Source organism: Eurosta solidaginis, chromosome 2 (genome assembly GCF_040869045.1).
Source record: "Eurosta solidaginis isolate ZX-2024a chromosome 2, ASM4086904v1, whole genome shotgun sequence".
In the NCBI taxonomy this organism is placed as follows: domain Eukaryota; kingdom Metazoa; phylum Arthropoda; class Insecta; order Diptera; family Tephritidae; genus Eurosta; species Eurosta solidaginis.
Window position 1 is genome coordinate 34,176,865 of NC_090320.1, and position 16,319 is coordinate 34,193,183.

A 16,319-nucleotide genomic window follows, 5' to 3' on the forward strand; every position below is an offset into this window, starting at 1 on the left:
TTATGGCTCCCGAAGCATAGATAACTGCTCAGTCATGAAAGGGGCGGTGCCATGCCCATTTTCAAACATTTTTATTTTTTCCTATTCCTTGTTGTAATTCCACTTGGGAAAAGAAATACTATTGATATAAATTAATTTTTTGCAAAGATATAGCTTATTTTATTCGTCCACAACCCTTATAAAAATCTTTTATATAAAAGTGGGCGTGGTTTTTAACCGATTTTTCTTCGAAGCACTCCTTATAGTAAAGGCAACTTTTCTGCTGAAATCTGTTATTATATGTTTGACGGTTTTTGATTTATGATTAATAATATTTTTAAAATTGATTTTATCACAAGTGGGCGGTGCCACGCCCATTTTCAAAAATGTTTTCAAATTTGTATCAATAGTCCCAACATCAGTCCACACATCAATTTTGAACATACCATGTGTATTATTTACTAAACAATCACGTTTCTTGTGTTTTCCAAAATGTTATATATATGTGCAAATCCCAAAAACTTTTACTTTTTTGGATACTCGGGTTTTACACATGGGCAAAAACTTAAGGCCAGAAAAAAGTACAACGACATTAAGTTTGACCTTTTGACTATCCGATCTGATGATTTTAAAAATCAAGAAAGTTGATAGTAAGTTTTTGCAGCCCTTAGAAACGTAAAAAACGTCGATTTTTACACTTTTTCAAGCGATACCTTGATTTTTTTGTGAATTTTTTCGATAAAATTTTGAGACATCGCTGGAACGCTATGGAATTTAAACTGAATGTTGTTTTTGAGACGGAGGTTCTAAAAGTATGAGCAAAACTAATGTGCCCCTCCAATACTCAAAACTATCATCAATCAAAGTAGCGATACTTTTTTTTTTTGTCATTTTCAATATTGACAGTTTTTTGCTTATAGGTTTTTGAGGCAGCTGAGTATTGAAATTTGGGTTATGCACGATAATAGCCTATCAGGGCCTAAAAATACCTGAAGCTTCAAATTGGATGTGCCCGTTTCAGTTTTGAAGGTAGAGGCAGAAAAGTGGAAGCACTTGGTTGCGTAAATTTTTTCAGGAGCATGTTTTTTTGTGCACAGCTACAATTTTACTTTTATCACTTCATATCCGTTTGTTAATTTTTTCTCTACACCACAGTAGTAAACCATCAATTGCCTCATCTTGGAATGTTCACGCAAGGAAAGTTATTGATGTTTGTACATGGGGCAAAAATACGAAATAGAAAAAAAATTTTTTTTTTAACCAGGTTTTATTGAAAAGTAATTGAAAAGAAACACAAATTGGTACAACAATTAAAAGAAAAAAACATATTTTACGCTTTTTGACGATTGTCAATTTTTGGCGAAAATTTCGTATATTTGCCCCATGTACAAACATCAACAACTTTCCTTGCGTGAATATTCCAAGATGAGGCAATTGATGGTATACTACTGTGGTGTAGAGAAAAAATTAACAAACGGATATGAAGTGATAAAAGTAAAATTGTAGCTGTGCACAAAAAAACATGCTCCTGAAAAAATTAATAAACGGGTATGAAATATTTGACGGTTACCCGATTTCATATTTTTGCCGATATCTCTAAAACTGGGTTTCGGGTATCAACAAAATTTTACCTAAATATACCCCATATAGATATGTACATCCTGATAAAATTTCAACACAATCGGTTAAGAAGTGTCTAAATAAGTAAAAAAATTTAAGGTTTTCCGGGTTTATATTTTTATCAATATCTCCAAAACCGGATCTCGGGTATTAAAACTTTTTTACCTAAACATACTTCGTTCACATATGTATCTATATGTTTTTAAAGTTTCAAAAGAATCGGTAGAAAGGTGTTAAAATAAATGTGTTGGAAACTTTGCAGTAAAAAATATTTGGGCTGTTATTCGGTTTTATATTTTTGCCGATATCTACAAAACCGGGTCTCGTGTATCAAAGAAATTTTACATAGCTAACAGCTGCATATATCTCCATATTTTGTTAAAATTTCGATATAATCGGTACAGAAGTGTTGAAATAAATGTATATTTAACATTGCGACCTCAATTTATATATATTTTGCTCGATCTTTTGACTATATCTTTTTGAGGCATTATGTAAGACGAGTAACGGCGATGCACTATAGCTCCAATTTACCCCTCAATATTCCTAACAAAAAGATATTTGCGTATACCATGTTTAAAAAAAAAATTTGTTTCTCCAAAAAAACCAAAGTTTGGCGGATTTCCCCATATAAAAATCGGGCGTGGTTACCATCCGATTTCGCTCATTTTCGTAGCGATGGGAGATGAGTGCCTAGGAACCAATATACCTAATTTCAATATGATATCTCAATATTTACTCAAGTTATCGTGTTTACAGACAGATGTACGGAGTCTATATTTATCTCCATACGTTTCTGCCGTTATGATCAACAGTTATGTTACCAAAGTTAATATACTGGGTGCAAAGCATAAGCTGAGCATAAAAAGATATACACCAATACATATAAAGGCAACTTGTTGTTTAGTTTCTTTTGGTTGTACAATTTGAGGCAATAAACTTAGGCTTAATTATTTTGACGCTGCTGGCTATTGATGCAATCACTTAGATGCACATTAGGCTGGTGCAAAAAAAGAAGTAATATAAATATAATTATTTTACGCAAAATCTTCCAGAAGGTGAGGTTAGGTTGAACTGGGCGTACAATAAAGATCTCACATAGACTGATTGTGTTCACAGTGTTACTAGACTTTGCTTGACGACCACGTGGAAAAACCTCCATTAGGTACCAGGACTTATGTTATAGAATAACTCCGTCCACTCGACAAGTACTAGAAGCTTTTTGGGATCTAGCTGGAGCCTTGACGTGGCGAGCTTAGGACACGAACACAAAACGTAATCAACCGTTTCATCCTGCAGATTTCTACATCTGCTGTTACTGACGAGGCCTTACTTATAAGCATGTGACGCCAGAAGGCAGTGCCCAGTTAGTATGCCCATCGTGAGCCTTAAGTTTTCTCTCTTTGCAGCCCCGCGCTGCTGTCCACGTCTTTCCTACTTGATATGTCATATACAACACAATAACTGCCTTAAATCATCCATTAAGCATTTTCCTCTTTGTTTCTTTACGTTGTTTTGTCGGCAAACCACTTGACATTCCTAATTCTCTCACTCCAATCTTAATACCAACATTGAACTGCATAAAGCTTCTTTCTGAATTATTATTTTTTTTTCGATTTCCTCATTCATCGTCACCATTTTAAACGGCGGCCGTGGTGTGATGGTAGCGTGCTCCGCCTACAACACCGAAGATCATGAGTTCACTCCCCGGGCAAAGCAACATCGAAATTTTAGAAACAAGGGTATTCAACTAGTAGACAATTTTTCTAAGCGGGGTCGCCCCTCAATAGTGTTTAGCAAACACTCCGAGTGTATTTCTGCCATGAAAGGCTCTCAGTGAAAACTCATCTGCTTTGCAGATGCCGTTCGGAGTCGACATAAAGCGGTCCCGTCCCGCCAATTTGTAGGAAAAATTAAAAGGAGCACGACGCAAATTGGAAGAGAAGCTCGACCTAAAATCTCTTCGGAGGTTATCGCGCCTTACATTTATTTATTTTTTATGTTGTATTATCACCGCCTTGCCTATACATCGATTAATAAATTATCATCAAAATTAATGGACAGCCTAAGAAATTGATGTTACTAAGATAAGTTTTTTGAGAGTGTATGTAAAATAGTCGTTCGTATGGTATATGTAGAGTCTACATCAGCGGTCACCAAAATTGAAACAGTGGTTGTGTTGGTAAGAGTAAAGTCATCGCAGTGGTAGTGGAATAGTCATTGATTAACGAGTAACGAGGCAAGTCGTATGCACGCCTTTTTGTTTACACTCAATCAGTTATTCATAAATATGCTATAAAACTCGATGTTGCTACCCTGCTTTTTCAGCGACTACTAACGAAAGAGAATAATTTTTTATGTATGTGTTAAGTGAGCGCGAATAATTATTTCACTAGTTGACAACCTCTGGTCTATATGCGAAATATTTGTTCACTTGATATATTGGAGAGCCTAATCTTGATAACTAAGAGTTATGCCTGTTATATAAAGAAGGTAGAGCGGCATTATGAAATTGTAAAGCGGATTTACACGGTCTAACAAGCCAACCTAATATAAACGCACGCAAGTTATTTTCTGTCAAAAATGTCTCATGCACATACAACTTGTATGAGAGCAACTCAAATTGAATTTGCTGCGTGAAAACCTAACTCGATTTCCAGTTTTTGTTCTGCGTGACATTTAGATTTGACGTTTGCACACATGCTTTACATTGTCGCAACGCATGCTTATTTTGGTTAGGGCAAAAAACGCCGGTTGTTTGCGTGCGCTAAAAAAACGCAGTGCGTTTTTATTAGGTTGGCTTTTAAGTATTTCGATAATAGCCATTATATAAGCTTGGGTCGCTACCTATTTGTTGTGGTAATTTAATGTGTGGTGGGAGAGCAGTTATGCCTTTCGGAATATCAATGCGCCCTAAGTATCACATTATTACAATTGCTTCTAATATTTGCAATCCCTGACTTTCTATCAAATCAAATCCAACACTTCTAAATAATATCATAACAACTGCTCTCAATTTGAATTCCGATTCCCCTTTCCTTTTCGGTGATCTACGTCGTGCAGTCAGCAATGAATATCATTAAAGCTGATATCATGCTATCATTGATATTCATAAATATTAATTGCACTATCTTACGTCAGCTTTAGCACGAAATTATAACTGAAAAGCAGCAATGAAGCTAAAACTTAAATGTTGAATGCATTTTCGTTTGTAAACGTCTTGATCAATAATCTAACTAGTACAACAATGCGCTACTCAATTGAAAAGCAGAAACAAATTTTGTTGTTTTCGTGGTCGAGTTGATTGGTTCATAAGAGAAGTAATGGCTTTTATTTATTTTTTTACTACGAAATTGATCGTTAGGAAATGGTTTATTAGCTTTATGAGGCTACTTTTGCCATTAGACAAATAAGTATTGGCTTAGGAAGCTATAATGCGAGCTAGAACAATTAACTTGAAGCTAAAGCCGAATCAATATCTCCATTTGAGATTATGCTAAGAATTTCAGATTGAAATTTGAGCTGAAGTCGCAGTCGTAATTAAAATAGAAGCAAAAACAAATTGAGTTGATATCTAATTTAAATCGGAATCGCATTCGAAATCCAATTAAGCTATCGAAATCGATCTTATATGTATATGTTTGTTGTAGTCAAAATTATGACACCTTACAAGATTTTTGAAAGTAATTTAAAAAGTAATGAAAGTAATTGTTTTTTTTTTAATTTGCGCCAGCTTTTTGAAATTAATTCTGAAAATTATTTTAAGAAGTATTTATAATATTTTAAATTTTTAAAATATGAATGAAAATCGTTTTTTTTTTATTTGCTTGAAAATAAATTCCTTAGTGTTGCTAAATAATGCAAGAAATTTCGGTAAATGCAATGAATTACTTGATGGAAATGTAATTACTACGTTCTAGGATCTTAAATTGATTCTGTGAGTAATTGAAAAAGTAGTGGAAGACAATTACTATTTTTACATAAAAATCAGTTGATAACTCAAATACTTAGAAATAGTTATAAATTTAATTTTAATAAATAAAATATTTATTAGTTATTTGACTAATTTCAAAGTTATTAGGAAAGTAATCAAAAAATCGGAAAAAATCAGTTGATTACTCAAATACTAAGAAATCATTATAAATTTAATTTTAATAGAGTAAATATTTATTAGTTATTTGACTAGTTTTAAAGTTATTCGGAAAGTAATCGGAAATATTTATACATATTTAATTTTAAATGTAGAAAATACAAGGTATTTAATTCCAAATAATGCAAAGAATTATAATAAATTATTTCATAGAGCGGCAATTATTTGTATATAACACACTTTTAAAGTACTGCCTGTAGTAAGAGAAGAAGTAATGTTAGACGAATTCCCTAATTGAATTATTATTAATGTTCAATGTAATGTAATACAATACTTGTTATGAAATGCAAAACAGGTAAACTACTTTTGAAATTATTTTAAATGAATAAAAAAAATTACGCCTAAACTTATTTTGAAGATAATTTAAATGGAATACATTGGCAGCTCGCGTAAAAATATTACATTACGAGTACATTCATCTATTTTATTTTAATTACATACCATTACTTGTAACGGCATTCAAAATTAGTCTAAATATTTCAAACAAACTGAGAAAAAGTCTATTTTATTTATTTTTAAACAACAATAAGTGACATTTTAAATTCGTTCTTATATGATTTATTTCAACTACTCGGCATTACTTGTAATGTAATAATAAATGCCCACTTTACTTTTGAAATAAATTTAATGCAACTGAAAGGCACCTTTCCGTTGCTTGGTTCGAGTAGCTTCGAGTAGTTCTCCTTGTTGTCTTTGTTCATTATATACCATTAACTTTAATGTAATTTGAAAACCATATATTAGTTTTAAGATTAAGAAATTGAAAAAGTATAATTAAATTTATTTTTAATCAACACTATATAATCAATTACTAATCATTACTTGGAATGGATCTCAAAAGTCATTAAAAATTATTACAATTTGCTTTATGAATTTAAAAAAGTACTGCTGAATTTCTCTTAGAACTATTCGAACAAAAAAATTATACTGGCATTGTAAAATGAATTTCTATCATTTGCCATTATTTGTAATGGAACTCCAACAAAGTAAATATTTACTTTTAAAACTATTTAAAAGACTTTGAAAAAGTGCTTATTTTTAAGGAAATTTATTATTTATTTATTTAAGAAAATTACGTTAGCATCATATATTGGATTTTAATTTAAAACTAATTACTTCTATTGAAATTAAAAAAACTAGGTATTAATTATACTAAAAAAACTTAAAAAATACTTCATTTAATTTCAAGCTACTGAAGTCTAAAAACCTAATTAGAATCATAGAACTAATTTCCATTACCCACCATATCTTTTAGTGAAATTCAGAAAAAACTTTTTAATTTTTTGTAACGACTTTAAACTATCTGGAATCGAACAGTGAATTTCCATTACGGGCGATTACTTGTAACGAAGTTCAAAAAGAGCTAATTACGTTTATAATTTCAAAGAAACATCTAAGGATTTTTTCTAAAAAACTATATTACTATTATAGGGTTAATTTAAATTACATACCATTTCTTGTAATGCGATCAAAAAACACAAATTACTTCAATATTATATTGAAAGTATTTGAAAAGCATCCTTTGCTTTAATTTTAAACATCTTGAAATGAAAAATTACCATTGAATCATGTAATAAGTTTCAATTATCTACCATTACTTTGCAATGGAGTTCAAACATCATCACTACATGGTAAATTATCTTGGACATTGTAAATTATCTTTGAGAAAGTGCTTTGGGTTAAATTATCAAATTACAAATTAATAAGTACTTATAATTGTAGATGTTTGTAATATAATTCCAAGGTGGATTCTCATTCTGCGGAAGGCGCAGCGTATCGTTCGACTTCAGCACACATGGTGTTCATACTTGACAAACCGCGCATTCGTGGCATGTCTTTGGAAGTTTGAGATAACTTTCTCTAGCTCCGCAAGCTCGCAATATTGTTGCATGCTTTGATCTATACACCATTGTATCTCCCCGCCGCATCAAAGGTTCGAAGGGGATTATATGTTACTTCCCGCAATATCTTGAACATTAAGCAATAAGCTCCCTTTCTACAGATCTCCACATTTCAGTAGTCATCTGTTCGAAAAGATGACTACGATCAACCAGCTCCACATACAGTTACTACTTCGCCACATCACTCATCCTCTCGGCAGAAGCCAAAGTCTATCGTTGCTCACATGTTGCACTCTCAAATTTGAACGTTTGAAGTAAGCCACCTTGAGCTATGCAAAATGGCTATATTTGTAATGAGATTCCTTTTCTTATTCAGTGGAAAATATTTTGTGCAAGCAACTCACAAACTCATGCGAGTTGATAAAAACCGGCAGCGCGACATTATTTTCAGAAAAAAAAAACGCTATTAGCGGTACCTCCCTTTGACCCTTCCGGGGAAGCCGGAGACTGAGCGTTACCTATTTTGACTTATCTGCTCCTTCAACATAAGTCGTTGGCAAATCGCCACTTTTTACGACCTCTTTCTGTTAGCTTTCGACGTAGTGGCTACCAGTGGGGCTCGACTGTCCTATATCTTTAGACACACTTATTTTGTCTATGCGGCGGGCCTGCCTCCCGACTATGAGACTAGGTCTTTCCTGCCTTTTGAAAGCTTGCCGCCTTCAACCGAACGTTATTCTTTTTATTCTGCTGCTCGAAGCTTTTTCCACCTCGTACCGGTTGCAGTACCAAGGATTTCTCCCAACAAAACTCTTGAACTGCCTTCTACCCACTTCTACCGTCTCAGGGGCTCATTCCAAGGTCTTTTGGGTTGACCACCGTTCTCTTCCCACTCTATTACTTCGTTTGGATACACCTTTCTTTCCATCACGAAACTTATTGACTGTCCACACTTTCGCTGACCGAGTCCAAAGCATCGGTTATAGCGTTCTTGTCTTCCGACAAGGCGGACTCAGCGGTCTAATATTAAATATGGGAAAGAAAACCGTTCGCCTCTTACTATGGTAGGGCCGTCGTTACTTCCCGAAGCGGTCCGGTATCAGAAAGACTTAGTATTAGTACAGCCGAATATATCCCCTGGCTGCAAATCATCCAATATGCCCAGTTCACATAACACCCTGGTTCTTTCTTTTTAAAAATGTCTAAAGCTCACTTCGAGCATAAAGAAAATAATGAGACATGGCATTTTTCAGTGCTGATCGGTGAATATAGAGATGAGGCATATTTCGCAATTAAAACACCAACAACAAAACTTAGTACAAAAAAATTTATATAAACACAATAAACAATAAAACAGAAACAAGAACAACATGTTTACAACAAACAATTTGAAACTTGACTGCAACCGTGAAGTTCAGACAAAAGCCATGTAGGTGGATGTGCGCGGTATGATTTTATTTTTATTTTTATATTCAACAAATGAATCCATTGTACATTTAGAAAGTTTGTGTGAACTGACAAGTGTGGTAGGCCAGATGCAGTTCGTCATAGTTGATGTACCAACCAACCAACCAACACCCACTCTTCAACAACAATGAATCAACTCTGGTCGAATAGAATTAATGTGTGGCTTATGGCAGTGCATTCAGTATGCGAATGTATCTACATTAAAAAAGTGAAAAATGAGCAACGGAAGTGCATGAAAAAAGTGAAGAAAAAACTTTAAGTGATTTATAAAAATATTGAGAAGTTAATTGTTTTTGCAATAAAAAAATTTTTAATTAATTAAAATTCTTCGCACAGCAAATAAGATTGTAAAGTTGAGTGCTTTATGCCGTTGAAAGATTACTTCGCACTGAAATCCATTCACGCTTGAACAACTTTTTTTTGTTAAATTTAAATTTTCACAGCGACATATTCCAAGAAATCACTGTGACTGAGTGAGTGAAATTGTCCGCAACTTGTTCACTCCAGCTAAAGCACTGTAAAATTGGCAGATATTCGTTTGGCTGTGATTTTGTAAGTTAGGTTGGAAAACATTTACGTAGCGTGATATTGACACAGCAGCTGGAAGATCACAGCAAGAAAATTGCCGCGATTAAGGGACTGTGACAGGATCTGCATCTCGTTCAAATAGACTATTGCACAATATATGTAGTTGGCAAAAATTCATCGTATCTGTGATATTGCCACACCGACTTAAGGCTCACAGTAAATCAGAGACAGAACTTCTTAGAAATTACCGTTATGGAGACTCTGACGGAATCTGGATTTCGTTCGAATATACTGAAATTTTTCGAGTTTATTCCCATATATGTATAAGACAAAACTGAGCTATCCCTCATGTTTAAAAAAATCAATATCTCATTTAACCAAAACTTTTGCTGTGTTTTTGTACGAAGCTAATTATGTAGCCGAAAACAATCAACTAATCGACAAACCGTAGTCGAAGCCAATCGTTCGGTCAGCTCTAGATCTACAAACAGTTGAGTTGACCAACCTGAACAAAATGCTGGGTCTGCAACGATCTGTGTGTGACTTACAAAGCTTCGCATCCCTCAGCACTGGCTAGACGAGGCTAACAAAAAATAAAAGTGATCTAACAGGATTTCATATAACGAAAGATGATCTTCAGCCATTCTTAAGATGAAAAGAAGCGATATATACAGTTCAGTTGTGGACGCCAGCACATTTGAGGTTAATGCAGCATGGATGAGATTAGAAAAGAACATCCTATTCACAGCTGCAATCTTCAAAGGGCAGAGAAAACGTTGGAAAAGTTAAGGGCCCATTACTCATACTTAGCATAGACTTGAGTTGACTTGAGAACTGTCACTTACAGTTCTGTTAAATGAACATTGGATGTTACTGATTACTCAAAACTTGGCAACACTTAACTTGACGTAGAAGTCTGTTGAATTTTGATTTTCTATGTAAGTTCTAAGTGACGTTTACATTTTGAGATGCCATTTGTTTGTTTCCATTTCATTTTGACATTTTGTAATACAAATTGCCATTTATTGATTATGATGCCAGATTGTATGTGCTAAGTGGAGTAAGTGGAGTGGTTAAGTTGCCAAGTTTACGCCAAGTCAAGTCAAGTCTATGCTAAGTATCAGTAATGGGACCTTTAGTTTGTGACTGCCCAACGCACTGCGGAAACAGCACGAATCTTCTTAAGAAATTATTTATGTAGTGCCTCCAATTACTCAAGCATATTAGGTCTGGGAAGCTTCCCCACAGGCTTTTGAACATGCGTTAGAGGGCTTTCAATAACGGAGAATCAGTGTGAATTGCAGTCAGAGGAGACTCGCAACATAAACCGACCGATGCACACCAACAGTAGGGAAATGCGGAAGCTGCGGGAAGGGCCTTAACGTGATGAACTAGGGCCACTTTTCCTCCTTTTAATACATACGAAATTTAACCAAGCTTCGCAAAACCTTCGACAATGTGCCTGTTCAGATATTTCACACGTCTAAACCACTAAGGCATCTACAGCTCGTTGGGTGTACTCTCATCAAGCAGTGTGCCTTCAATATGCAAATTAATAGACCAAAAGCGAGACCATTAAGATTAATTAGGAGCCTAGTTAGGTTCATGTTTGTTTGTGAAGTGTTTTTGCACTGAAGAGCTTTGGTCTCTACTTGAAAATAATAAATTGCCACGGATGTGTGTTGCAGCCATTAAGGGACCCTTACTGCAGTTAACTCCGACCATGATCGTGCACGTTTTGCGCTTGTGCCGTGCGATCGCCTTGCTAAGATTTCAGCTTAGGAAGTTGTGTAGCTATCAGAAGCAGTAAGTATTATACGTCCCAGCGGACGGAGTTATTTTATAATATAGGTTCTGGTTCGGCGGCCACCGTGGTGTGATGGTAGCGTGCTCCGCCTACCACACCGTTTGCCCTGGGTTCACACCCCGGGCAAAGCAACATCAAAATTTTAGAAATAAGGTTTTTCAATTAGAAGAAATTTTTCTAAGCGGGGTCGCCCCTCGGCAGTGTTTGGCAAGCGCTCCGGGTGTATTTCTGCCATGAAAAGCTCTCAGTGAAAACTCATCTGCCTTGCAGATGCCGTTCGGAGTCGGCATAAACATGTAGATCTCGTCCGGCCAATTTGTAGGGAAAATCAAGAGGAGCACGACGCAAATTGGAAGAGAAGCTCGGTCTTAGATCTCTTCGGAGGTTATCGCGCCTTACATTTATTTATTTTATAGGTTCTGGTTTTGATAGGGTTTGCAGTTCGGTCGCTGTGCAAATATGTGGTAGCACTATGGACTCATTAAGTCTATGTGAGGTACAGGTTAGTTCAACTCAGCCGCCTGAAAGACACTTGACTGGGGCGGCAACTCTTTTCTTAAAGAGAAAATATTCTGACTACTAGATACCACTACCCACGTTGCTGTTAAGTTTTGGAGCTTATCATCAAAAAAGCCGTGTTTTTTGAGTCTAAGATTTCCTCTCTAAAGAAGTAGTATAATGTAGCCAGAAGACGTCAGCACTTGAAGCATACTAGCTACGGAGCTGCCAAGGCTCTTGAATGGTGATGTAGTCATATCAGAGGAAGTTTGTCTCAACAAAAGTATTTCTGACCTAATTTATTTGCGAATGAATAACCAGTGATGGCGCATTATTAATGAAATTGCTTCCCAGCTGCCAGGTAGCACGAAAAAAAGTGACTGTGATTGCGCTTATGTTAACAAGTGAGTCATTACACTTGAAAGTTAATAAACGGCACCCCATTTACCCAGCTGTCACAAGAGACACAACAGAAACAATGACGAGTGTGAGGATAAGGGTGCCAGATGTTAGAGAAAGTAACATGAAATTTTAAGGCTTTTCACACACAAAAAAGGGGAACAAATATTTAATTTGTATATCCAAAGTGCTAGTCGGAGGAAGAAGCGCGGAGGGATAGAGGGAAGGAACTGATTTCATTTGCCGCCTGCAAGTTGTAGTTTGTGCCTTTGACACTGCCGGGCACTCTGTCTGTACCTTAGTGGTACCTACATTTTATCAGCTTTAGCTGGTAATTACTCGCTCACGATGCAATTTCAAATAAGTCACAATATTTTCCATCTTCATTCATCAACAACAACAACAACAACTGCAACACTTACTTGCTCTTTTCTATTGATTGCCACAGCTGTTTGTTGTTGCGATTCCCATAAGCGCAGCAACCAACAAACAACTGCAATAAATAATGTGCACAAGCTACTTACTACCTGATGAAATAACACGGTTGATGTAACGTCAGGGGAAAGAAGCGCGGAAAATCCGCTTTATAAAATTGAGGCTAAGAACTGCAAAACTGGAATCTGATGACTGTATGTTTGTGTGTTATGCGCCTGCGCGAACTCATTGCACTGCTCCAATTCTCCACACATTTCGCTTTACCTGTGTGCTGAGCTGCGCTGCGTTGAAGTGCATTTGCTGCATTTGAAATTGTTTTTGTCAGATGTAAACCTGTTACCGCGTGCTCTTTAGCGGTGATATAATAATTCTTGCTTACAAACATACATACATACATATTTATATAAACGCGTACTCACATATTTATATTTATTTAATGTTTTTTTTTCTTGACTTCTTGCAGTTCTGACGCCAGCTTGCCGATTGAGTGAATGGCTGCAGCAGCGCATGCGCAGCCAGTCAAGTGAATGTCCCCGTTCTCATTACAAGTAAATGTAAATGTTAACAAACAAGTGCTGCAGTAAAAAAAAATAATACGAATATAAAATAAAAGAATTGCATGTGCGCTTGAAAATAAATTGCAAAAAAACAAAAACAAAAAAAAAACACAAAATAGCAAGCAAACAAAGAAAAAGCCAATATTTTAACAGACATTTGTGAAGAATCAAAAATCCCAACACGACTCAGTTACACCAGCAACTGCACTCAAAAAATAAGCTTTCGGCGAAAGGTGCAAGATTTTTAGTTAGCATTGTTGTTGTTGATGGCACAAATGCAATAATAATAAAGTTCAGTTAGTGAGTGAATGTTGACCACAATTGTAATATTATTTATTTATTTACATCCCGTAGTATTCGTATGTGAAGGGATTTGTGAGCTCATATTTGTGACAGACGTGAAATTGTTGTGTCTGGTACAATAATTAATTACTAGAGAGCGATAATTCACGATTAAGCGAGGAGAACATATCTGACGAAGGGAGAAGTCATAGACAATGTCATTAAAGGTGAGTGAACAGAATCTAATCTACACCATTTGCCACGTTTAAAGTTATTATTAGTACTAGAGTTCGCGCAGTGGTTGAAATTCAAGCACTACAAACGGCACTGGCTTATGCTTGCCTTTCCTTTCCTTCCCTTTCCTATATTATATATATATACTAGAAGACCCGGCAAACGTTGTCCTGCCCTAAATTTGGCCCATCTGCATACATTTTAATAAGCTTTTTCCGTCTGACTCTGCCCTCCCCCTCTTCACTTTTTATCATTTTATTCACTCCTCCCTCCGTCTTTTTCGCTTCATCTATCTCCATCTTCGTCTCATCTATCTCTTTCTCAATCTACTTCTCTCTTCTCTAAATTCCTTCTCATTCTTCTGCATCCCTTATTGCCTGTCCCAGAGGGTGGTATGTATTTTATTCCAGTCCCAGTACCACTCCGAGTCTCAGTCCCAGTCCTAGTCCTAATCCCAGTCCCAGCCCGTCTGTGGATAATATATTACTCTGTACTAAAGCACTCATCAACAGCTTTCATTTGATATCCATATTGTATAAACACTTTCTAGGCATTCACTGGCCCACGTTTTGGCCTATATATCGAGACCCTAGTCACCCAGGGGTATGCAAATTACCCTCTACTTAAGCACTCATCAACAGCTTTCATTTGTTATCCATATTCTATAAACACATTCTAGGGGTACTCGGGTCCACGTTTCAGCCTATATCTCGAGACCCTGTACGTCGGTCGCAACCAAACCTATGTAGTAACCACCGCGAGGTTTACGCAACTTGTGTGAAAGTTGGAACAAAATCGACCGACGCATCTCTTCAAACACCGGCGACCAACTAACACACATTTTAGCCTTTCTTTTTATATATATAGATTTTTATTTTTCACACTTTACTATAATATTAAAACGAAATGCAGATTTTCGTAGCCTTTGAAATTCAGCTTAAAAATTGCACATGGAACAACTAAAGACTCCTGAATTAAAAAAAATTTAATAGTACTTCTAAATCGCGGGCCCCTCAGAAAGTTTTTGTTTAGCTTGACTCTGTGTAGCGGCTGGCCGTTGTGAACAATTTTGTAATTAAAACTTAATAAACTTGCCTATAAACTACAAGCTTGAAACTGGGAATATAGTTTAGAACCCGATGACAATGCAATAATAAGAAAGAAAAAAGCTCCGATAGGTGGCGCATGAATCGAAATATTTCAAAAAATCGCATTTGTTTTCCAATTTGGCTTTAAAAGCGATTTGTGGAAACTAAGAAAGATAGAAAACTGCGGTTTGTGCCATTGGAAAGAGCGTTAAATTTCGTATAAGAATCGCTCAAATGTGAAGAACGGTATTTTCGCTCATTAGGGTCGTTTCATGATTCCAGGTCACATATAGGTTTTTTTTATTTCATTATTATTATTTTTTTTTTTTTTTGTAATTTAATTTAATTAAATTTTTTTATTTAATTTGATTTAATTTAATTTAATATTTCTTTATTTTCTTTTACTCTATTTGTAAAATTTTATGTTATTTCATTTTATTCTGTTTTACTTTATTTTGTTTTCTTTTCTTTAATTTAATTTTACTTCATTTTATCTCATTTATTCTTTTATTAAATTATTTTAATACTTATTAATATAATTATGATAATACTTATTAATAAATTATTAATAAATTAAATTTCAATTCAACTTAATTAAATTTTATTTAATTAAATTAAATTATATTTAATTTTTATTTTATTAAATTACTTTAATTTTACTTTATTTCATTTTATTTTGTTTGGTTTACTTTATATTATTTTCTTTTCTTCAATTTCATTTTGCTTCATTTTTTCTGTTGCTCGCTGATTCTATTTTTTACACATATTTAATTTATTTTTAAATTATTTTTCTAATTTAATTTTATTTAATTAAATAAATTCGATTTACATAATTTTTATTTTATTATTTTTTTTTAATTTTATTTTACTTTGTTGTATTTTATTTTGTTTTTAATTTTATTTAACTTCTTTTTTTAATTTAATTTATTCTTTAATTTACTTTTATTGTATTCTGTTTTATTTTATTTTATTTTATTTTATTTTATTTTATTTTATTTTATTTTTCTTCTTCTATTTTGTTTTACTTTATTCTATCTTATTTTATTTTATTTATTTTTTGTTTATTTTTTTCTTTTATTTTATTCTATTGTTCAATTTTATTATTTATTGTACTAGCAATGTGACTAGTACCTGGGTTGTTTTTGTAAACACTTTGAATATCAGCAAAGAAAATTACACATTTAGTCATATTTACTGACTCTCGCACTATACTTCCAACAAAACAACAATATACACACTCTTCATTCAATTGCTAACGATATCAAATCTTAGTTCGTTTGCATGAGGCCTGCTGCACACGTAGCGTCGTACTGTGAGTGTTAATATTATCATAGTTAAAATATGTGTTTGTATCGAACTATATTTTGACCCAAAAAGGATAGAGAAATTTTCACTTACTTATATAAAGACTATTGTGATAGACTCTTAATCACG

The 16,319-nt window shown here is 34.4% G+C and overlaps 1 protein-coding gene across 8 annotated transcripts in view; it reads left to right on the plus strand.

The window, feature by feature from the left end:
• The window catches only part of LOC137239533 (ankyrin repeat domain-containing protein 29), a 237,117-nt gene that overhangs the window by 186,028 nt on the left and 34,770 nt on the right, over positions 1 to 16,319 (plus strand). For 5 of the 8 annotated variants that reach the window (XM_067764955.1, XM_067764951.1, XM_067764957.1 and 2 more), the window contains exon 2: positions 13,188 to 13,790. In XM_067764955.1, coding sequence (XP_067621056.1) covers positions 13,779 to 13,790 — 12 coding nt within the window. In that variant the 5' untranslated portion in view covers positions 13,188 to 13,778. Of the gene's footprint in view, positions 1 to 9,142; positions 9,299 to 9,448; positions 9,610 to 13,187; positions 13,791 to 16,319 lie in introns of those variants that run through there. The other 3 variants (XM_067764958.1, XM_067764956.1, XM_067764954.1) reach the window with 3 other exon arrangements.